This window comes from Plectropomus leopardus, chromosome 17, assembly GCF_026936395.1.
Source record: "Plectropomus leopardus strain MGB_pleo_1.0 chromosome 17, ASM2693639v1, whole genome shotgun sequence".
NCBI classification, from domain to species: Eukaryota; Metazoa; Chordata; class Actinopteri; order Perciformes; family Serranidae; genus Plectropomus; species Plectropomus leopardus.
Genome location: NC_142192.1, coordinates 19,761,768 through 19,786,185, shown reverse-complemented (window position 1 = coordinate 19,786,185; position 24,418 = coordinate 19,761,768). Strand labels below are relative to the sequence as shown.

At 38.5% G+C, this 24,418-nt stretch overlaps 3 protein-coding genes across 7 annotated transcripts in view; 1 reads left to right on the top strand and 2 right to left on the bottom strand.

Moving 5' to 3' along the window:
* Positions 1–2,277: 2,277 nt before the first annotated feature.
* On the bottom strand, positions 2,278–12,749 carry sdhaf3 (succinate dehydrogenase complex assembly factor 3). Its single transcript, XM_042506833.2, has 2 exons — positions 12,390–12,749; positions 2,278–2,726 (listed from the first exon to the last, which is right to left on the bottom strand). The coding sequence occupies exons 1-2, from the start codon at positions 12,564–12,566 to the stop codon at positions 2,532–2,534; spliced, it is 372 nt and encodes a 123-aa protein (XP_042362767.1). The 5' UTR covers positions 12,567–12,749; the 3' UTR covers positions 2,278–2,531.
* A 359-nt stretch (positions 12,750–13,108) lies between these two features.
* On the top strand, positions 13,109–20,826 carry c1galt1a (core 1 synthase, glycoprotein-N-acetylgalactosamine 3-beta-galactosyltransferase 1a). Of its 3 annotated transcripts, none has more exons than XM_042506673.2 (4): positions 13,109–13,261; positions 13,480–13,643; positions 16,273–16,937; positions 18,609–20,826. In XM_042506673.2, exons 2-4 carry the CDS (start codon positions 13,493–13,495, stop codon positions 18,771–18,773), a joined length of 981 nt encoding a protein of 326 aa, XP_042362607.2. In that variant the 5' UTR covers positions 13,109–13,261; positions 13,480–13,492; the 3' UTR covers positions 18,774–20,826. The 3 variants fall into 3 exon arrangements, with proteins under 3 accessions (XP_042362607.2, XP_042362609.2, XP_087946345.1); XM_042506675.2 differs by having other exon boundaries at positions 13,148–13,261; positions 13,593–13,643; XM_088090219.1 differs by having other exon boundaries at positions 13,210–13,354.
* Positions 20,827–22,485: 1,659 nt separating this feature from the next.
* Positions 22,486–24,418, bottom strand: part of col28a1a (collagen, type XXVIII, alpha 1a) — a 37,689-nt gene continuing 35,756 nt past the window's right edge. For 2 of the 3 annotated variants that reach the window (XM_088090218.1, XM_042506871.2), the window contains exon 35: positions 22,486–23,661. In XM_088090218.1, the coding sequence (XP_087946344.1) occupies positions 23,489–23,661 (173 nt within the window). In that variant the 3' untranslated portion in view covers positions 22,486–23,488. The remainder of the gene's footprint in view (positions 23,662–24,418) is intronic. The other variant, XR_015779425.1, reaches the window with a different exon arrangement.

Here is a 24,418-nt window from a genome sequence, read left to right as displayed (position 1 = left end):
TGGCACAATTGACTGACTGAACATACCTTCGTCCTTCATCATACCCCATGATCTCCATTGGTACTAATTTAATATAAGTTAATTAAATGTTTATTTAAAAGGGACACAGCATATTAATGAACATCAGTATAAAATACAAATTTAGATATGCCGGATTTATCAGGACTGCTAATTTATATTCCTTGTTCCTTGGCAGGTAACAGACAATAGAAAGAAAGAAAGAAAGAAAGAAAGAAAGAAAGAAAGAAAGAAAGAAAACAATTCATTCATACAGAGGACAAAAGTGCAGTAACAGTAGCAATGTAAGTCTATGGCTTAAATGTGGCATTCAATTCAAAATTTCACAGGCTACAAAAGCAGGAGTGCCCCCATCATATGTGAGGCCACGCTGCTTTTACGCGCACTTTGACCTCTTCAATAAGGACTCAGCTGTGAAGTCCACTCCGCCTTCAGAGGACCAGCCACTCTCAGTGGCCACAGCAGATGTGAGAAAACTCCTGCTGAGAATGAATATAAACAAGTCCACCGGCCCTGACAACATTCCTGGACGTGTACAAAAATGTTATAACTGACCTTTTTAACATCTCACTCTCACAAAAGACGGTTATCTCCCGCCTCAAGACAGCCATCATCGTTCCCGTACCTAAAAAGTCTGCTGTCTAGTCTTAATGACTACCTCCCTATGGCTCTCACCCGCCTTCCTGAATGCTTTGAGAAACTGGTTCTTCAGCAACCCAAAGACAACATCCCTGCCAGCCTAGACCCTCACCAGTATGCTTTCAGAACCAACCACACATCCACAGAGGATGCCATATCTACTGCTCTTCACTCAGTTAGGAGAATAAGAACAGCTACATCAGAATGCTATTTGTTGACTTCAGCTCAGCATTCAGCACTCTCCCATGAAGCTGATTGGAAAACTTAACACTCTGGGCTTCAGTACAACAATCTGCAACTGGATACTGGACTTCCTCACATGCAGACCCCAGAGAGTTCAAATTAGCAGTCCCACCTCTACATTAGTGCTCAACACAGAAGCCCCCCAGGGCTGTGTGCTCAGCCCCCTCCTGTTCACATGGTACACCCACGACTGCACTCCCAGATAAAGGAAGAACTCTTGTACGCAGACGACACCATCATTAGCCGCATTATAAACAACAATGAAATTTCATACCAGGAGGAAATCAATAATCTTGCAGAGTGGTGCACAGAGAACAACTTACTGCTCAATGTCAGTAAAACCAAGGAGCTGATTGTTGATTTTAAAAAGAAGGAGGCAAAGACACACACCCCTGTCTACATCAGTGTAGCTGAGGCGGAGCAGGTGAACGGTTTTAGGTTCCTTGGAATTACCATCACATCAGAACAGCAGGTGATTCATTTACGCCCAACGCATGCATACAACAGAAATAGCGACGCACATCCATTCAACAATAAACGTAAATCAAGTGATAATATGTAAGGTACGGTGCTCCATTTCATCTGTATTCAAAAGTTTTCCAAAAATGTGCCCAAATACACAAAAAGCACAAATTAGCCCCTGGATGTTGTGCCCTTATGACTAAGACGCACAACATAAAGTGGAACAGGTGCTCATTCAGATGTGAGACCAAAATGTAAAATTTACCTTCATGGTTATGTAACACAGTGCATGTCCGAAAGAGGCTTTTGTGTTATACAAAAAGAAAAGAGAAACAATCAAGCTGTAAGAGGGCGATATACATGAGGCGAGTGCTAATACTACTTAAAGGCTAATACTCGCTCCTATATTCAGGCTTCACAAAGAATAGCAGACATAAGGTATTCTCCAGAAATTCTGACAGACAACAGAAACAATGTCTGCAGAGCAGAGGAGAGAGTGGGAGGTAGAGGTTCAAGCAAAATTATATTTAGAAGAGATAAAAGACAAATACTCCTGGTAGTCCTCGTGCATGACTGATAATTATTTATTTCCTGAGAAATCACTATGATGTCTTTGCTGTGTCGGAGCATCGACAACCATGAGTTGACTTTAACAGCCCAAACATCCCCATCTCTCCCCCGTCACACGCAGCTCATGGCTTTTGTGTCTGATGTGGATTTAAGTGCCCGTATTTCCACATGGATAATGAGAGCATCACCCCAACAATGGCATTATCATCACTGAGGCTGAAAGAAGCATTGCTGATGTGAGCTCTGGGTGCATCTGCCGAGGAGACACATCTCGGCGCCTTTCCTTCACGACCATTAACTCACAATTGTATTCATGCAAAAAAAAAAAGTCAACAAAGAAACCAATTAGTGCCACCTTAATGCCCCTGTGGAGGAGTATGAGGAACCTCTTTTTATTGTCACAGTTAAAGAGACAAGCACAGGAACACAGGCTTTTAAGAATATTTGATCATAATAATTTTCTGCGTCATACATCTCTTTTCTGTGTTTGAGTACCACTTTTAAACTGAAGCACTCAGAGGTAATATATTATCGGTTGGGATTCATCATAGCACTTTGTCTTTTTTATTTGTCCGGGCACATTTTCATGGCCTGCTCCTTCACTTGCTGTCCTCCTGGATGTCAAACTGTCTAGTGGATTTGGTGGATTCCAGCATGAGTTCGTACAGTTGACCTATCTGGTCGTCCCCAAAGTTGTTGAGTTTTCCCTCGGACAGGTTGGCCCCAAACTTGACTGAGCTGCGCTGGTCCTCCGTTGCCTCCAGTATCTGAACCTGCAGGGTGTCCTTATAATTCTGCAGGGGTTTAGACACAGACAGGAATAGCAGCAGTGTTAAGCACCTGGTCTTCCACCTCATCGGCACGCTCAGATTCATTAAACACATGAGGCAGAGTGACTTTTTCAACATATGGTTCAAGATGAATATGCAATAAAATACCACAGCAAAAAGGAGAGAATTTAGTAAACCCAAATCCCATGTGCAGAATCAAACCAACAATACCAATAGATGTGTGTGTGTGTGTGTGTGTGTGTGTGTGTGTGTGTGTGTGTGTGTGTGTGTGTGTGTGTGTGTATTTAAAACCTGATTTACCTTATTCCTTTGTGCCATTCATACTTAGTTACACATACACCATCCTGCTGCATCAACTACTCACTAGATATGAGCATATTTTAAACAATAGCTAGAACAATGTATATTCAAAACTTTTCCAAAATATTCTGTTGATTCCAAACCATTTCAAGGCCAGTATTCATGTGGGGCAGGAAGCTGAATGTGAAAAATACCCGGGTTTTTCTGATACTTTTAAAAGATAGCTTTATTACGGAAGTTTCCGAATTATAACAACATGGGTTTATTTTTACAGTTTTGGCCATTGTTTCTACCAGTAAAGATATAATTATACTCACCATCTTAACAACTAGGATCCAGAAACATAATGACTATAGTACAAAAAAGGGTGGGTCAGCAAAGGGTTAAACAAACACAGGACTTGCATCCAATGGACCAGTGTTTATGTCTGGTGAGAAACCAAAAGTCAAGGCTGACTTATTTCAAAAACACAAGGTAGTATGCCAATGTATGTCGCCTGATGCATGTCATATAACATAACAAACATACTTATTTTAAGCCAAACCACAATCTTTTTTGTAAACATAACTGCATTGTTTTGCTGAAACCGTGACCATTTCACAAAGTCAACCACATGTTGAAAACTGTAACTGTTAAGTTATATTCAAGCTATTCTGTCATCCATTGGTATGGGGTGCTAATTTAGGAAACGCTCCTGTTGGTCATATTCAGATGTACGGACATAGTACCTTCGCTGGTGATGGGTTGGAGGACTGGTGGGAAATAAGGCCACAATTATTACTAAATTTTAAATGCTTAAAGGGAAAAAGTATAGTAATCATAATGTCTGGCTTACACTAAACCTCAATGTATACTTCACGTTTCCCTTTCAGATCAGACATGATTTCAGAATAAAAGCAAAGTGATGGTTTATGCCGCAGCGGCTCAGAGACAGATGTGGCAGAGACCTGTACATGTCATAGGTCTTCCCAAAGGAAATAACAGCACATTTCTAATTCTTACCCGGTCTATCACAATGTGTCCTTGAATGGAAAAAAAAAATAATAATTCATGTTTACGGTATAGTAAACGCAAGGTTACGTTCTTCAGTTCACAGCACTGAACTGGCTCAGGGCTGATCTCTACACATGGATCTCCTCTTGTTACAGGATGAACTGTCTTGTTAACCTCAACCCCTGTGCGATGAGTCAAAGCTGCAATTGAATCATCCTGAACAGGACCACAGCCACCTCCGTCTGTTTCAAGTCTGAAAAGCCATCCATCATTTAAACAAAGAGCTACGCAGTGAATGTCTGATGTTTGAACATTCAGAAAGCATCTTGGATTTTTGGAACACTTTCACTGTACGCACTAAGAAGCCATTTATCTGGGAGGATTTTCCTGCACATAATGTAATTGTGTTGAACATTTGCCAACAGGAGACAGCTTTAGGGAACACTCCAACAGTTTGGCATACTTGTACTTTTTACTTTATCATTCAAGGACTTAGTAAAACATCTGTGTGTTCTCATTGCCTCTGGATTCATAACACAAACAGGGGTCTGCCAGGTCACTTTCTGCACCACGTAAGGGCTTATGATAACGTCACTGGTTTAACAAAATCTGATGAATTCGAAAGAAAAAAAAGGGAGAAAATGCTTGAATTTATTCTGGGAATGTAACCTGAGTCATGTAGTAGTCATTAATAGTCGTGGCAGGACAGTGTTGTTTAAATAGCCAAATCTTTTCTTTGGTTTGAAGTCAAGTTTATTTAAATCCATTTTTGTATTTGTTTTGTGTGGGCACACTGCTCTAACTCAGTCAGAAGCAATTATGTAATTTGGCCATTTATAGCGAATGGTTTAAGAGATGAAACCATTTCTAACGATCAGCTTTGGAGCCAATAGAACCAGGGCATATTTTAATGAACTTGTTTCAGCTAAAATCAAGCAGATAAAACTGGATGCTGTCTTTATTGAACTCGACTGAGTTTTGTCCACCTCAGCTTGCTACTGCTGCAGTGCTGCTCTTTTTAGTGATAGCTGGATTCTACAATGTCAGCTTCTCGCTCCAAAGTCGAATGGGAGTAAACATTTGGAAAGTGCGAAAAATGTAATTTAGGTGACACGTGCAAGTGACTTAGAGATCGATTAGTAACATACAAGGAGTGTATATGAAAAGTTTCCTCCCGCTTCGATATTAAATTGATTCTTTGGACAATTATATGATTGTTGGATGATATCACAAATTCTACAATGACGGTTTCTATTCAACTGAATTTAGGGGCCTGTGATCAGTCAACATGAGATGATCTCAGTAAATATCCTCATTGTCCAGGCTTTCCAGTCATGGAAAATCTGGAAAAGTCATGGAATTATTAAAAATCATACAAAGTTTGGAAAAGTCAAGGAATTTCATCGTACGTAACAAGATTGTTGCAGTAATATCCCATTGATAACCTCCACGTGATGTAACATAACGGCAAATTTATTTTCCGAGGCTGTTGACGTAACAGAGCTGTAATGAGTGTTGATGCGTGACAATGTCTGTTCGCCATCACGTATGTTCATTTTCTCCCTTGACTCCATCTCTCCGTCCATGTATGCCAGCAAGCTGAAATTACAATTACAGGCAAGTAGGGCAAGAACAAAAATCACAGGTCCTTAAAAAGTCAAGAAAAAGTTTTCCAATTTTGTCTGTGAAACTATGCGAGAACCCTGATTGTATTTTTCCATTGCCATTATCTGCCTGGTGCTAGACTGCTAACACTATTTGAATGTTTAAGAAGGAGGTGGGCTCGGATGGAGCTGTTAACAGACGTGCCACGGAAATTTCAAACTAAAGGCATATCTTAAAGATGGCAATATAGATCTTTTTACTTTGCATATATGATATTGGATCACTGATCATTTAATCATAACACCAATCCAGATCAATGTATTGTTATACCCATATAAAACACATGGATTTGCTTAACAACAGTAACACCACTGTAACACCAACTGTAAATACTATGTGACTCAACATTCAATTTATCTTTTAGTGAGTGCAGCTTTGGGGTCAAATTTTGACAAATTTGGCTTTGGCTCAGAGCAGCTCACATAGCATTAGTGTACCACAGCTGTTTTTCTGCATTCACGTCAACATCTCTTCATTTCGTTTTGACAATACCAGTTCACCTTTTCCTTTTGTTGCCTACAAACGCATTTCTCGCCCATCTCTTTGTGGAAAGCTTGTTTGTCCCAACAGAGCCGATTTATTAGGAGCAGAGACCTCCCATGGGTGCCTCTGAAATAAATGGATTACACACTGAACACTCAGTGCTTGTAATCTCATTTCTAGTCTTGCTCCTCATCTGTTCCTACTCCGCTGCACTTTTCTAAGGAAGCTGAGAAACAGCGGAAATTCACGTCGTTTTGAAAAAATAGAGAAAAAGATGACTAGGGAGACAGTCTGGAGAGTTCGTGCTGTTAGGGCTCTGCTATAGTCATTACATAAGTTCTCAACAGCTGGGAAATAAAGCAGTTGGTGCAAGTGGGTATGGCGTGGAGAACTGATTTTTATATTCTCTCATAATGTGGTGTCTGATTGGACCCCACAAAGAATAAGCTCTGTTTTATTAAAGTCAATAAATTAAATGATTTTATTTGCAACTAAATGAAACAACTTATATGGGCCTTAACATTAAAGGTAGGTAACTTTTGCAAGAATCGATGTTCCACTTGCACTGTTGCTGTCATGTAACCAAGCTCAATATCATCATCATGCAGCTTAAGGTGGAGCTTTGCAAATGCAATGTCTGAGAAACAACCAACAGCAACAAAAGCAGCACAAACAGCAAAGACCTCCAAAAATAATCCTGCTTTCACTCTCACAGATCTTCTACTGTTTACGTGTTCTTGCTGTGCACGTGTTATTGTCATCCTAGCAAGAGCAGTTAATAGCACTGTGTTAAAGACTGGTTGGTTTTATGTTTTTCAGGAACATATTTTAGTGTACTGTTTAGCTGTAAAATAAGAAAGTTTTGAACCTGGCTGCCATGTTGAGAACAGTTGAGTCAAAACAAAGCACCGCCTAACTGCTGAAGTAGACGTTCTCAATTTACAGCTCACCAGCAAAGTAAAGTATATTTCTGATAACATCTGGGCTGAGGAAACAGGCGATGCAGTAAAAAAAAAATCGATATTCATATTTTATCAGTGCTGCCTCGTTTGACAGCAGTTCATGAGCAGTGATTGACATGACGTCTGCGTTACAGACTTGTTTCCCTTTAGAGGTGGTGGATGCACATATTATCTGTTTTGTTCACATCTGTCTCGTGTACTACTGTGTGGATGTAGTGACAGTTTCAGCAAATATTACGAACAGCTATTTGTATAAAAGTTACCAATTGCAGCTTTAAGTCATCCTTGTACCACCCAATTACAATGTAAGCAGGGCCCGCCCATCAAAACATTTCTGTCTCGACCAAATCTAGTCTGGTACCCAGTGTTTTTCTACATTACACATTAATACTTTACGCGTCCCTTTCTTTACATTCTAGGGCTGTACCAGACTCAGAACTATTTCAGCAGTTCATCAAGAATATTTGATGATTCTTTTTTTCCATATAAAGTTTTGAAGTTTGAAAGGGTCAGCAGGACATTTAGTGTTACAGCAGCAGTCATGTAATATAGTAAACAAGCTAACTATGCTAACAACGGATTGGCACTTGACCACTCGACTAGAAACAGTCTCAATCAACTGAGGGGTCTCTGACTGATGAATCGAATCTTTGACTTTCAGGGGGCAGCCATCGTACATCCACATTCATTTACCTTGAGGACATTTTGCAAAAAATACTAACTATATGGGATTCCCTAACTGCTGTTCTTCTGCAGCCTTTCTTCAGCTCATGTTCAAAATTAGAAATGTGTTTTCTTGCCATTTGATCATGGTCAATACAAAGTAAAAAGTTATTAAAGCTATTGCCATGAGATTATGTGTCCACATTGGACCAGCAGTGCAGCTCAGGTGTTTTTTTCACCAGTGTACCATGGACAACTTTGTCCTTTTGTTATTCTGTTTTGGCTTGATGACACAGCAATTACACAAAGACCTTATAGTCATTTCTCTGTAAATTTCAAACCAAACCCAGACATGAATGCCTCCAAATGGGTTTAGTCCCACTAAGTTTCGCCACGAAATGTTTCCATTTGAAACACAGCCAAAGGAGTGTGTAAATATGACAAAATCCACTCGTCCCCAATTGGGATGGATGCAAATGGACTATGGGTCGGAAAACAATGCATACTGATATAGTGAGGCATAATGAAAGTGACTACCTCCTCTCCGGTGGCTTCACAGCTACCGCAATGACAAAGGGTCCTATCAGGATTCCAGCTGCAATCACCATCGACTTCATTAGATAAATTGGCTGCAGATGAGTGATTTACCATCCCCCAGCAGTGCTTAATTGTGCTGGAAAACATTGGCTCTCCCCCGTAGTTACACAAAAAAGAACCTGGCATACTCTCCTGATTATTTTGGGAACTGGAGGACGAGTTGCAAATAGACTGATCAGCCATCAGCACATGAATCCAGGTAGGTCCTCTGAGGCTGGTGTCAGGCTTTTAAAGACTGTTTGAAACTTGACAGCCACTGTGGTCTAACTCCAATTTGACAAAGGTTTCTCCTAAGCTACAGTAAGCTTTTACATTACATCAGATTAGGCTTGGCATATCCAATATACCGTAGCTTAGAAAAAAGAAGATGGTATAGTTTCCATTTCATTCTTATAATAATTGCAAGCCAAAGCAAAGGGCAAAGGCAATCCACACTGCTGAAATGGTTTCCAACACCCTTGCTATCATTGAGGAAACTGATGATTCCTGACGAAGGGACTTATTTTATGGATATTTCATTGCATATAATTCAATGCATTACAAAAACAGTAAAGAACAACCTATAAACTGCACAATTAATTCAAAATATTAAACATAAAAACTCTGCTAAATTCTTTGTAAAATGAACAATTTGCATGATTTTTCAGCACAGTATTTCCTGTGATTATTGCATCAGAAATCAGTTTTCATAGTAATTTTACACACTTTTTATAGGATTCTCTACCTTTATTATTAGGGTTCCCACACATTTTCGGGGAAAACATTTCAAAACTTTTTCATGATTTTTGAAGGACCCATCAGAATTTTTTGGAAATTTGTTAAACACATGAAATTAAAATTTTATTCAGACGTTATTTCAGTTAGCATGCATACCTGTGGGAGAAGCAGTGACAAAATCAAGGAACATACATGATGGCTGAGAAAACGTCACAAATCAACACATAAAAGAGCTACATCGTGTCAACACACTACAGAAATTAAATTTGTCGTCATGTTACATTGGAGAACAAAAGAAAAAAATACACAAAAAACAAACATTCTTGAAGACCTGCATCAGGAGAATACTGAACATCTGGTGGAGAGGCAAAATAAGCAATGTAGACCTGTGGAAAAGAACAAACCACGATCCCACTGACTTACAAATTGGACTTACAAAGTGGAGTTTGATTGGACACACCCTCAGAAACCTGCCGAAAACATCAATGAACAAGCCCTGACATGGAACCCACAAGGAACAGAAAGAGGTCACCCCAAAAATAGCTGGAGAAGAGGTGTCCAGGTAGAAATGTCTAGGAGTGGGCTCAACTGAAGAGATCTAGTAAAAAATACGAGCAACCGAGTTAAATGGAAGACATTTGTCAATAGCCTATGCTCCCTGGAGGAGCAAAGGGCTTCAGTAAGTGAGTTACGTTACATGGAAAATGACTAACAATTCCATTACACACAACAAAATTATATGACTTTTCCATAATCTTCAATTATCTTTACTAATTTCTCGGCTTTTACAGGCCTGGAAAATGCAACGTTCGCTTGTGCATTGCTCCACACTCTTAGAGCACAGAGCATACTCTGGGTACAGACGGAGCAGCACATTGCCAGGTGCAGTGAAAGTGAAACTTAACCCTTCATTGCTCTGAGTCTAACAGTTTGTATTCACTGGCAGCAGCTGCTCCTCTCATCCACTGATCTGATCTGATCAGCTCGGATCGGATCCACAGATCAATTATCCACCCCGCGACTAAAAAGAATTCATGATTCCGTCTCCACTATTTTCACAGATACACAAAAAAAGCCTGAATTTAAAGAGGGGACACAGAAGGATAAACACACAAACACACACGATAAAAAAGGGAAGTCTGATGACGGTGCAAATTCTGATTCAAGAATATTTTCTACATGTTTTTCTAGGCCTTTATTTGAAGAGTTTTCTTATTCGTATTGTTATTTATAATATCAGTATTCATTTATAATGTCATTACCATAATAAAATATTTCAATGTGGCTGAAAGCTCTGGAAAAATTCCCTGTGATTGGACTTTTTTCTGTCAAACTACAAATCCAAATATTAATACTGACACTTCATGTTCAATAGTTCACTATTAACAGAGTGAGACAATATTGGCAAAGATGATCCAAATAATAAATATGATTTATTAACCATATGGTTGGGCTTATGTTCTGTTAAACCTGCAGACCCACAGACCTGACAACCTGAGGATGCCTACTACTTACTTTCAGATTCAAATTTTGGTATATCGTACCATAAAAATGTAACAGTAATGTTCAGTAGTACCAAGATTCACAGTTTGATCGTGGAGAGGAAAACTACAAGAGGATTCTGGATAGACTTTCAACAGCCTCTATGCGTTTCCTCACTGTTTACTGAAGCTGCTCTGCCATCATGTGGTGACGGACTGATGTAACACTATTAATGCACTGGCCATCAAAGAAAACTGACGACAGGTTGGGGGCAAAGAGTACCAGCAGCTACTATTAACATCACTGAGTTCATGTCTGTCCTCAGTTATTTCTCAGGGAAATTTGGGGGGGTTTAGCATGGATCTTTCATTGTACAACAGAAGCCTTACATATGCTATCTAATATGTTCTAATATGAGCACTTTAATTATATGCAGTGGATAGGTCTATAGTAAGGTGAGGGCCTCTGTAGTTGATGTTTTTTGTTTGGTCTTTTTGGTGCTCTAGTTGTTGTAATATCCACCCATATTATTTTGACTGTTTTTTTATTGAAAGAACAATGAAAGGCATATCAGTCACAGCGCAACCATGAATTCTTCAATTTCTTTCCCACAATGTTTTCTTTCCTTATCTTCCTGTCACCCAAAGAAAGACGGGAACAGAAATGCAGAAAAGCAATGATGGAAATCACACTAATGGCAGCAATCATGATAAGACTGATGGGTAGCATTGACACCAAAATTACCAATACGCTATACACATAAGATAATAAAGTAATGAATTGATAATCTGATAAAAACACCTTTAAAAGGGAAAACCAACAAAACAAAATGAACAAACAAACAAGAAAATAAATAAATTAATTAATAAAGGTAAAACAAACAACAAAGCTTGTCACAGCCACACAGAGAAGTCATCGAATCAATATAATTTAGTTTTTTTTTTTTTCAGAATTAAGGAAAGCTTTAAGGGAAAAATCTAAGTTTTTACAGTCTAACTGACCAGTAATTGTGAGGATTTTAAGGCTAAACAAATAAATGATGTACTATTTCTTCAGCTGAACTTTTTTTTGCCTCCAAAAACATGGCAATGATCAACTTAAATTACCTAACATAGTTTTAAAAAGATGGAAGGACAGCTAGAAAATGATTTAAGTTTTTATGGGTAAAATGTCTAGAAAACTGTATTTACAATCATAATATTTTTATATTTAAAACTATGTCACAGAAAAAAGTAATATATATAAATTAAAACATATAAGGTAATTTTCTTATTTATTTTTGTTCATTCATTTATTCATTTATTTTATTAATTATTTTCAGGAAAGGTTTTTTGTTTTTTTGTTTTTGTTTTTTTTTTTTACAAATTTCTTGTATTCTTTCTTCATTTTTGGGTCAAATCTTCTAAAGTCGTTCGCTTAATTTTCTCCGTGGTTTTAAAAGAAATCACCATTGTCTTTTTGGCATGTGAGTGAAGCAAATCTTGCAACCATCTGCACATGTTACCAGCATTTGGCTGGTGGCTGGCGGTAATGTCCAACACTAAAATCATACCAATTTGCTCAGGTTTTTAATGGTTGATCCGTAAATGTAAAACCCTCGTAAGTGTGACTTGTTACATTTAAAACAGTGGAAATGTTGTGGTTAATTCGGCAAATAAACTCCAAATTCTGTTGGAGGATTTAACAATCACTACGTTATTTGTAAAATAAAAGTTGAAAGTTTGGCGCTGCATGAGCGATTGTACAGACTTTAAATTAAGCGATTTCTGAATGGGGTTTGGTTGGTGAGTGTGAAATGATTTACCTCCCACTCTGTCATGAAGTTCTTCACCTCCTCGGCCGATGCGCTTTTATGTCTCCTGAACTCGTCTTTCACATACTGGTCTCCGAGGGCTCTTAAATCTATCGGCAGGAACCGGTGCAGGACCAGGATCCTCTTGTACAATGACCGGACTTTGGAGACATGAGCCGCAGCCGCCATAAAGTCAAGTGACGCTAACTAACAGTTTGTATGTTAAAATAAAGCCTCTAAAAGCTGTACTGTGCTCCAAAAACTGTAAAACACATAACGTTTCTCAGTAACGGACACAAGAACCGGCACTTACAAACGAAGGGTGATTATTTAACTCACGTCCTTGTTTATCCCGGAAATGAAACTTCTTCTTTTGGCGGGTAAAAATATCTAACAGACACATTACCGCCACCTACTGAAGTGGAGGAGTAACTCCAGCAGGGAAAATAACCAGGAAAAAATCAAACTAAATTCTCACGGGTAAACTTGTGTGTTTTTAAGGAGTTAACCCTTCGAAATCTGAGCAAATTAGTTTTTTTTTTTGTTTTTTTGTTTTTTTGTTTGTTTGTTTGTTTTTTTTTTTTTTTTTTCAAAAATAAGCCATGGGAAGAATGCAATGAGCAATAAAAGCAAGAAAATTAGAGTAAAACAAACAAAATGATTACAAACAATGAAAAACATAAAGCTGAAGAAATGGCCAAATGCAAAATGACTCACTTCACAGGAGGTCGGAAACTTTTGATTTCCGACTTGTCCTGAACGCATCAATAGCTCCACCTGACTTGAATCAGACTGAGCGCAAACACCTGAGTAAAAGAGCAGCGTGCTGTCCTCTGAAGGACCAACGGAAAGAAAACTGCAGTTTGGAGTTATTTAATAACAAGGTAAAAAAAAAAAAATTCTGATGGAAATCACCCTCATAGCCTAATTATTTACTGCTCTAAAATTATTAACAGTTTGGGGTTTTTTTCTTTGCAGTAAGTCATCCATTTAACTTTCGTCCTAAATTAACATTTTAAACTTTTATTCTCATAACTTTAAAGCTGGAAAGTTGCCTCGTGGATATCATGCCGATTGACTAACTGCACATCGTGTCCAACAGGTCAATCAGGAAGATGAAGCACTTTAAGTATAATTTAATGTTCACCACTGGACTGATGATGGGATTTCTTTCTCTTCGTTTTCTTTTGGACGCGCACTTTTCCACACAACAAGTCACTGATTTCATGAGGGCTGTCAAATACGATTTACAGCGCGGACATACAGGTAGGCACTGTTTTCATTCTTATTTTGTTCAGTTGTATTTTATTTTATTGTATTTATTGATTTATTTATTCTTGCATGTGTTATGGCTGATGGGCCACAAGAAGAGGCAGCATGTCATTTTCATCCGTTTCTTTTCTTTTTTTTTTAAAGAAAGAAGTTGTCCTTGAAAACCAATTTCCGAAAACTTTCTGTTTTTTTACAGTCCAGTACAGTTTTTTTACCAGTTTATAGAGTTGTATGGCCACATTGTGATGTATTTGGAGATGCTGCATCTTTTTTGTTTTCAAAATCTGCACTACAACATTATAAGAGGATATTTTATAATATTGAGTTATTTAATTCCATATAGGCATGCGTTTTGGGGTTTGTTTTTTTTAATCGTGGGTTAGATAAAGTTCTTGTAATGAAAGTCATCAGCTGTGTCTTGACAGATATATCATAAATCATATAAAGGTATGCAAAAATTACCAATTGTAGTCTAATTATTCCTACAATATTGATGCTGCAGGTCAGTCACTGTTGTGCAGAAACTATTTAGACTATGGTTACAATTATATAACATGCTAATCTTAATCTGGATTATTGAATGATTATTTTTCACGTCAAAACGTCTGTGAATGCAGATACAAATTTTCTTTTATTTTTAAAACAAAAAGTCCTTGCCCTTCTCCTTACTTTCTCTATAGGAGGCACTAGCAATATGTGGACACAATAAATAAAGGGCCATGTACATTGAGTCAGGGTTGATTAACAACAGAACAAACAAAAAGTGTGTGTATGTGTGTGTGTGTGTGTGTGTGTGTGTGTGTGTGTGTGTGTGTGTGTGAGTGATTTCCACTGTTTCCAGCACATCATTTCGTTTATGTGCAAGGTTGGGTCCAAAGGTTTATACTGGAGTACTGCTGATTTACAATATGATTAACTCACTTTAACTGACATCTGACAATAAATGAAAACCACTGGCAGCTGCTCCTTTACAGCCAAACAAGAACATCAGCATCTTTTTTATAGATCACAAAACAGAAGCAAGTGACATTTTATGAGGACAGACGGTTTAATGACCTTTCAAACACAAAGGTAACTCGCAGAGATGTACAGGGGGTGTCTCCAAACACATTAAAAAGGAAAATCTAACAAAAGCCGTTTTCTAATATGAACTTTGGAAGATGTCCAGATAATCAGGTCATGACATTGTCCCTTTCACACATGTGGCACACAGCAGGAGACTGTCTGTTTAAAGCACTCTAACGGACTGGAAATACTGTTAAGTTTAGGTGAAGCATTGCACCTGGGCAGAGCATGCAGGAGGAAGGACTTCATGCAAATTACACTGTGGTTATGTAGCTGGTTCATTATTTGGTCAGAAACAAGAAAGAAAAGAACCTTACATTTCCTTAAATTTGCCTGACAATTTCGGTGTCTGCCCTGATACCAACAGCAGCTCCAGAGTCTTGTCTCTCTCCACTTAGAAATGTACTGTGTTGATGTAAATTTACCTTCCTTAGCCTCGGTTGTTTTCCTGGTGTCACTCGAGTGCCAGCATGTTGAAAAAATGTTGTCAGCAGTGTGTTGAAGAAAAGTCATCACACACCCAGTCACTTGCTGTGAGTTCTCCGAGCGACGGTTTGCTCTTTTCACACAAGGGCTTATTTGGACATTAGGAAAAAAATAATAAAAACAAACAGTCTGTATACTAGATATACTCCAATTAATATTCAATATAATTACCACCGAGGTGATGTTTTGAGATATGTGCTCTTTATCTAACAATGATGAAGTCTGATGAAGACCATGTAGCTCGAAACATCACCTTGATGGTAATTATATCAAATATTCATCGTAGCATATCTTAGTGTTCAGACTTTGTTTTTTCTTCTCTTTGTATTATCTCTTGTCCAGCATCTAGCCTTTTTGTCGTCTGAATGTACGCCTTTTTGTGAATTTTTTTGCACTCATTCACAGATTACACAATCCAATTGACAGACATTTTTCTTATATACAGCTCCTCCAAGTAATGTCTTCATAGTTCCAGGTTTACATGTGTGAAAGGGGCTTAAGGTACATTGAAATAAGACAAAAATGTTAAAATGAACAATCAACAAGAACTTCAGTAGTTATCATACAGCTTCGGTACAGTTACGTTGCAGTTACAACGTTGTGTAAAAAAATATTGCACTTGTGCCAATTGTACTAACCAAATGTATTATCTGCCACAGCATGCCTTCTTTTTTCTAGACAATCTGAACCACAAGGGAATGTATTTTTTAGAGCTATCCAGGTTGAAGCCTGGTTCTCTGGTCCTTCTGTGCTGTATCGACCTCTGTTTGACTGGATGAAGTACTCACTAGCATTCAAATTACAAATGAAGACAGAGGTTGTGCTGCATTGCTGCCCAAAATCAATGATAACCACAGTGCTGATGGCATTTGATCGTTGGCAGTGCTGTTACCGCAAGAATGTTTCATTGCCTTAGTAAAACTGGTGTACTGGCTCATCTGCTTAGGAATTCATTATATACTTTTGACGCATTACTCTAAGTGTACTGTACTGAAAACCTTGGGTCTTTAATTCACAGGTCTAAAATTACCATGCAACACATTTCTGATACTTTGTTCTTAAATTCCTCCAGCTGAGAACAACCGCTCAGCAGTTAATGCCTCTCACACAACACGAATCTTGTGCTGGATCATGACCGGACCCAAGAACTTGGAATCCCGAACTAAACACATCAGAGAAACATGGGCCAAGCGCTGCAACAAAGTGCTGTACATGAGCTCCGTTAAGACTGACTTCCCCACTGTGGAGCTGAACGTGAGCGAAGGGAGGGACAACCTGTACTGGAAGACCATCCGAGCCTTTCAGTACATCCACCAGCACCACCTGGACGAAGCGGACTGGTTCCTAAAAGCAGATGACGACACATTCGTGGTCGTAGAGAATCTACGCTACACCCTGTCCAAATATGATCCAGAAAAGCCATTGTACTTGGGCAGAAGATTTAAACCATTCATCAAGCAGGGCTACATGAGTGGAGGAGCAGGTTATGTCCTCAGTAAGGAAGCGCTGAGAAGATTTGTCAAAGGGTTCGATACGGGGAAATGTACCCACTTCTCCACCATTGAGGACATGGCTCTGGGAAAATGTATGGAGACAATGAAGGTGGAGCCAGCAGACTCCAGAGATGAGTTGGGGAGACAAACATTTCATCCTTATCCTCCAGACCATTACCTGATCAGACAGCCCCCAAGACCACGGCCATGGTATCTGATTTACGACCACTATACTCCAGTAGAGGTATGCAACACAATTCACAAGTCCTGTTTAGAGTCTGCATTCAAACTGGTTTTAGGTAATCTTATAAAATGAGTTGAATGTCTCAAGATGCCAATAAGATGCATGGGGATTACTTAATATGGGACAATTCCATACCTACCAATTTACATCCAGTGGCTATGCAAAAAGTAGTAAGCCAGTATCTTTTGCAAAGAGAGGTTAAAAGTAAAGGTGTGTAGGCAAAGGTGGCTCTGTAATGTGTCCATCCAGAGTTTGTGCCACAGAGCTGCAATAAAGTTTGCCTTTTTATGCCTCAGTGCCGGCGATAGCTGAGGCTGGAGGCATTGTGTTTTTGAGTTGTCTGTCCGGCACACTCTTGTGAACAGGACATTTTAAGAATGGCTCTGGGAAATTTCTTCAAATTTGACATTCACTTTGACTGATAACATTTTGGTGGTCAAAGGTCAAGGTCCCTGTGACTTTGTCTGTCTTATTCTTGTGAATGTAATATTTCAAGAAAACCTTTTTGGGATTTTTTTTTTCTAATTTTGGCACAAAGGTTCACTTGTACTCATTGATGAACTGATTAGATTTGTGAATGCGGTATCTCAAGAACACCTTGAGGGAATTTTCTTCAAATTTCGCATAAACATTCAAGTAGACTCAATGAACTGATAAAATTTTGGTGGTCAAAGTTCTGACCCTCATTATTTAATCTCACACACTTATTGTAATAGAAACTACAGCAATGGGGATTTTGAGTATTTTACAGTGTTTATATGTCTAACTGTGGGCAGATTTTGTCACTGTGATAGCATCACAGCCATTCAAGCATCGGGCATAAAGCATTTGTTGTAGCTGAGATTAAAATGAGGGTCAAGCTCCAACATCGATATTTTTCTGGGCAAGGGCACTGAAAGTAGGGAAGTAGGGAAGGGGTTATTGCCACCTTTACCACATTTGTTTTAGGTTGCAGATTGGTGCTGCAGCTGGAGTGATCCCATAGCAAGATGGCTTGTAGTTTAGTTAATTTGCATGATGGGAATTCATAAAGTTAATATACCTCACTGTTTTTAGTGTTCTGTCAGTGGACATGCAAATCCAAACAGGCCAAAGTGTGACAGTCAGTCAGTGTTGTGGAAGTCCACTGGGAAACGAAGCTTTTTATTCATTCACACTGAAAACGCTTTACAGAATGACCGTTAACAGGTTTTACTCACGCTTGTTAGTCAAAACATACAATAACCACTTAACCACCACTCAGTTGTGAGGGAGAGAAAAGGTCGCTATTCCTACATGACCCCGGTATGGACAATAATATTGCTATAACAGAAGAGTTACATTGTTGTTGCAAAGAAAGTGCTGCCAACACTTATGTTTTATGTAACACTAGATGTTACATGTCACGGCCCTAACATGATGCTGTCCTTTGATTCTGCAAAGCTGCAATGCAATGTATAATTACAATTGCATTGCAAAGTGATGTCGCATTAGCCCCCCCCCTACATTATTTTAATGGAATTATTAAAGCTAGACGAAAGAAATACTTTCAAGTTTCAAACAAAGGGTGATTTTTACTGGTCATTAGATGTACTTGTGTGTGTGTGTGTTATGTGGTTGATACTGATCCTGCTATTTGAGCACACAATCTGAATTGTAACTAAACTCTTATGTGTTTCTCTCTTTTTCCAGGGTCCAGGTTGCTGCTCAGATTTTGTGGTATCCTTTCATTACATATACGCTGTCCAGCTGTATGTTTTGGAGTACCTGACGTACCATCTGCGGCCGTTTGGATACAAATACAGATTTAATCCTCATGAACCAACTGAATTTAACACCACGACTAAGTCCACATAAAATGTTGGGGTGTGCACCTCTGAACTAACTGGGGGAGGGGTTGAGGGTATCAAAGAGCAAAGCTTAAATTATTTCACATAATGTATTTAATTGTCTCCAATACCTCTGGGCTTGAAGTCTGCTCATGTTTAAAGATGTGTTGATTCCTTTCACCTGCAAGTATTACTGCCAAAGTCAGACTGTGAAAACTGTGTTCATGTTAGGGGATGTGAAAGGGTGTTTTTTTCTATTACTTGGTGTACAGAAAAAAAATGAAGAAATGTAGAAATAAAAGACAAATCCAGTTTTAATGTGCATGCCTTCAATGCCTACCCTATGTCTTTCATGATAGCGAAATCTGGAGGAAACTCCAATGACATACAGGGAGTAACATTTGCCATGCTCAGAAAAGGCTAACTCACCTAAATGGCTGACATAAAAAAAATTTTGATAGAGAAAAGATGGGATATTGGCAAATGAAAAATGTCTTTGAGCGAGAACAAAAATTATGCCACAGTACCTTCTTCTCCTGCAAACAAAGCAGTGGTTTCTTTTACACTGGCCCCCGAAATAATGTGCTGTCTATTGCACATAGTAGCATTAATAATGATCTCATCTCACTTGCACTATTTGCAGAGTAGAAAACCAGCAGAACTTCAGCTTTGTTGCATTATGCAAAAAGTATTTTCTGAACATCACATGCTATTGCCGTATACAGTTCAATATGTTGAAAGCATAGACTGTAAAGATGGACGAACCATTTCCACTGTGCAAAAATGAAGTTATAATATCCCTGATACGTTTGCTGCCATCTTGTCCTGGAGTGAGATACTGTACAGTAATGATCTTCGGGATATTGACTTCCTGCTCACTTATCTGACCAAACACAAGCCGCGCCATTGATTACGGACACACCGTTGGGCAAACACATTTGTCAATCATAACATCAACCCCACTTTTTATGGCATCAGATAACTAGTTTAAGCCAAACTTAACATAAAAACAAACCCCTGAACATACATCGGTGTGATAACAACTACATTAAATGACAGAAACCATTTCTGGGAAAAATGTATTCGATGTGTACTTTGAGTTTTTAGTTTGGCCTATGTCCCAGCTGCTAACAAAGAGAGGGCGGGATTTAAGGCCTGTACTGCAGCCAGCTACTAGGGGACAATCTGGATGTGTTCACTTCACTTTTGCAGAGCTGTCACGTCGTCCATCTTTATATTCAGTCTATGGTTGAAAGCAGAATATAATTACACTGAATTCAAGCAGAAGCTGCGTTGTGATAACTTGCTGTGTCTTTTGCTGGCCAAATGTCTGACTTCCGGTTTAACTCTCAGCTAAGTTAAATAGGAAAAAAAAATTCAGTCGAGCAGCTTTTCTATACTTTTTGTTATCGGACCACATAGATCGAATCCTAATAGTAGAATGGGTCATTTTGCAGGGGTTATGACACTCAAATGTATTTACTGATCTATCTACATTTTTTGAGCCCTATGGCATCACATAATGGACCTGGAAGATGTAATTCCACATTTTTGCCACTATGTCAAACTGGCTTCAAAGCCTGGCACTGTTCCTCTGGGCCCGAATGTTAATGCGTTTTATGTGCCGCACTATTTCCTGGCCCTTTATTTATCATGTAGTCTCCTTTTTTACACTTAGGTTTTTGTATGTGTGCTGATTGTAGCTTTATATCTACAAGCCAGATATGACGGTGGTGTCAACTCCCAAACATCTACATTTTAACCAGAGACTTTTTTTGTCATACATTCCTGTCTTTGTACTTGTGCAGTTCTTCAGTCACTTCAGTTGCCTATACATTTTATACAAGAATTGAGACACAGCCAGAGTCTTTAGATCAGCAGGACTGACAGCATGTACCAGCTGTGTGTATGTCAAATGTCATATCTCTGTGTTGCACTTTTCATTACTCAAATGGACACTCTTTAAGAAATTATATTTTATTTATTGAAAAAAAGGGTTTACTTTGTTGAACTACCATGCTCTAAGATTACTTTTCCTTCTGGCACTTTTACAGTGTTAAACAATAAAACAATATATATTACAGTCAAGTGTGTCTCTTTCCATACAACATTCATCATAATGGAGGTTAATAGATTTTGTTAAGATGACCTAACACAACTACAGCTTAAGAAATGAACATTGAAGTAGCTACAACATAATGTGAAAATACAATAAACAGGTTAAGAATACACTGCGTGTTTAGTCATTAAGATGCCCTTGAAGGCATCGCTGCTTTGTGGACAACTCTTAAGAAACACCCACAAACAGTGACCCACAAAGATGAGACAAATCCCAGAAATTAATTCCCTAAATGAAATACAAAGTGTTTTTATACACTGTTGGCTCCATAAACTACATCTGTAACAACAGTCTTATACAGTAACTATATTCACATTGCAGGTGAAAGTGCCTCAATTCTGATGTTAAGCTCTGTGCTCTTTTCATATAGTAATATTGTCACAATGCACTTCTTATTGCAATATATACTGAACAAAATTTAAACCCAACATTTTTGTTTTTGCTCCCATTTTTTACAAGTTTATGTTAAAGATTGTAGACTTTTTATGCACTCTATAGGTTGGGAGAGTAACAATAAAAGGCTACTCTAAAACTACACACAACACAATGGTGCAAATGTCCCAAGTTTTGTCATTTCCGTTAATTTGGCAGTACATCAAACCGGCCTCAAAACTGCAGACCACATGTAGCCGCTCCAACTCAGGACCTCCACATAAAGCGTCTTCACCTGCAATATCGTCTGAAAACAGCCACCCGATCAGCTGATGCAACAATTGGAATAAACGACAAAGAATTGCACAAACTATCAGAAACCATCTTGAAAGCTCGTCTGCGTGCTCATCGTCCTCACCAAGGTTTTGACCAGACAGCCGTCTGTCCACGTAACTTACTTGTGTGGTTGTGAGGTTAGTTGGATATATTACCAAATTCAGGGGAATGACATTGGATGTTTCACTTAAACCTGCAAAAATGGGAGCAAAAACAAAAATGTTGTTTTTAAAGTTTTATTCTTTATATTTATGTAATTGAATTGACCAGATTTAGACAACATTGTTCATAATTCTGAAATGAGTTGCCATAGTAACAGCCAAACACATCTATAAATCAACTAAATCTATATCTATAATCGTTGTCTCCTGCCAAACTGCATAGAACAGACAGAATGTGCTGAATGTGAGTTTGAATGAAATGTTTTGAGTTCACTGTGCACTTTGCACTGACATGTGTCAGTTGAGGTTTCTTTTAGTTTCTTTAGCTATTGCGGTATAGGACATGAAACCCTGCTCACACACTGAAAAAAATTAACCCTGTTTGTGGGCTCTTTCAGAGATGCTGTTTAAACCACCTCCAAATGTAGCTTTAACATGTTTATATTAAAAAAGATTAGTTTGTTATTTTGGGAAATACTCTTATTTGCTTTCTGGCTCAGGGTTAGATATTCAGACTGCTACCACTCTCCCTCTGTATGGCAAATATGAGATTACATCCAGCAACTGCGCAGGTTAGCATAAAGACTGGAAACGGAGGGAAAGATGGCTGCTTGTTGTAAAATGATTGTCCACACTTGGGATAGAGCGTCTTTCACAAATGTTTTTTAAGACACAATCTGTGGTCTTAAATGTAAATTAATTAAGTATTTAATTCACAAATGTATCTCTGAGTCTTTTTGTGCAACAAAAAATATGTCAGCCGTTACAGAGTTTCTTTGGCTCAGAGAACAGTTTGAGATCTGTGTGAGGATAGAAGAAGTTAAACCGGTTTTGCACTGGAAGACATTGGTGGTGTCTATTGGGAACTCAGACAATGAAGGAAAACAGGGAATCTGATATAACTGCTGCAGCTGATTGTTCTAGTTAGCTTCTAAATACCTGATTTTAAACAGACAAACTCCTTTTACAATTTGATTGGTTTGTGAAGGTCTGTCTAAATAATTTGACATAACGAACGAGGGTCGACCTTTAATTCGGTGTTTATCTGATCTACCAACTGGCGCTTACTTTAGTGAGAAATCTTAATTTTTTAAAACAATTGGCCTCTGATTCCGACAGTCTCCTCCCACAAAAATAGCACAGCTAACCTTACAGTGCTAACCTTTTTCTCTTCAACTGTGCTGGTAATGGTACTGAAGAACTTAAATGTGGTGGCCTTTGATTAAGAACTTTCACATGAACATGTACAGAGCAGGACTGTAAAACACAAGAAGACTAAGCTAAAGTTGCTGTGTGATGCATGCGTCTGGCTCTTCCAGTCCACTGCAAAGAGGAACTGGACTGAGTGTTTACCTGTAGGACAGTAAAAAACAGAGGAAAGTGAAAATGAAATGTTTCGGATTTGGTATGAGATGCTGAACCAGTCTTTCTGAGGCTCCTGTCAGCTTGTATTGCTTATTAGCTATATATTTTGGTATTAATCCCAGAGCAGATATAAGCATTTGTCCAAAATGATCCGACAGATAGAAAATGTGCAGCATTTAAAAATTGAGCAGGAGCACCTGCAGTGTGAACGTAGCCTGCGAGACGGTGAGGAGGTCCAAGTCTCCATCGTCTCCTTCACCTGCAGCAGTCCACAGAGTGTGACTGCAGCAGCATTAGCTACTAACCTGCATCATCAGTCTGTTCTGTTCCTCAGTGATGGTGATGGAGCATGTTAGCTTTGCACACACCCTCGTCTCCAAACACAGTTTGTTACGTGTAGACGCAGGAATTCCGGCAGATGGCTTCTGACTCAAAGTTGTTTGCATTGCCCTGACAGCCTCCGTACCAGAACTGGGCGCAGGCGTTGGCCTCGGGGTCGTAGTACCACCTGACTACGTACTGTCGACAGGGACCTGGGTCCAGAGACTGACGGCAGCCCTCGCCTGAAAGCACAGGAAGAGTGCAATAAATCAATTGTTCTGCTCAGACTGATAAATCGCTTCTGTCATTTCAACTCATTCAAGTTCTTTATTTGGTGTTGGGTAGTTTAACCATTTAAAAGCTGAGCAAATTGGCCTGATTTCTTTAAAAAAAATGGGAAGAAGGCAATGAGCAATATAACAAGAAATGCTCAAAAAATAGCTTTTCTAATGCTTAGAAAATGAGTTAAAAAGAAAACTAAAACATACAATGGAAAAAAAAGAAAAAATACAAATGAAAAAGGAAATTACCTGGAAAAAGTGCTTAAAAATGAAAAGATTATGTAACATAATTTTAGATGTGTAATTATGATAATTATGTATATAGTTTTTCCATTTTTTTGTCTTTTTAAGAAACCTTTCTTACTGACTAGTCATACCTTTCTCCCCCAGGTTTCTGAAAGAAATCGCACCATTTGCTCAAGGTCCAGAGGTTTAAATACTTGTGAAAGGCATCTGAAAGCAGCTAAAGTGATGTAGCTTCAGGTTTTAAAAGGTTAATCTAAAAAAATGCTAGTTTGAAAGAAATAGGTTGATCTTTGTATTTTAAATCCAAATATACAAAGTATCTAGCAACTAAAACTGAACTATGAAATAAATGCAGTGGAGAAAAAGACACAATATCTCCCTCTGACATGTAGTGGAGTTCAAGTATTAAGTCTTATACAATTTTAACACTCCAGTAAATTACAAATATAAAAAAAAAATTGTGCTTTCCACC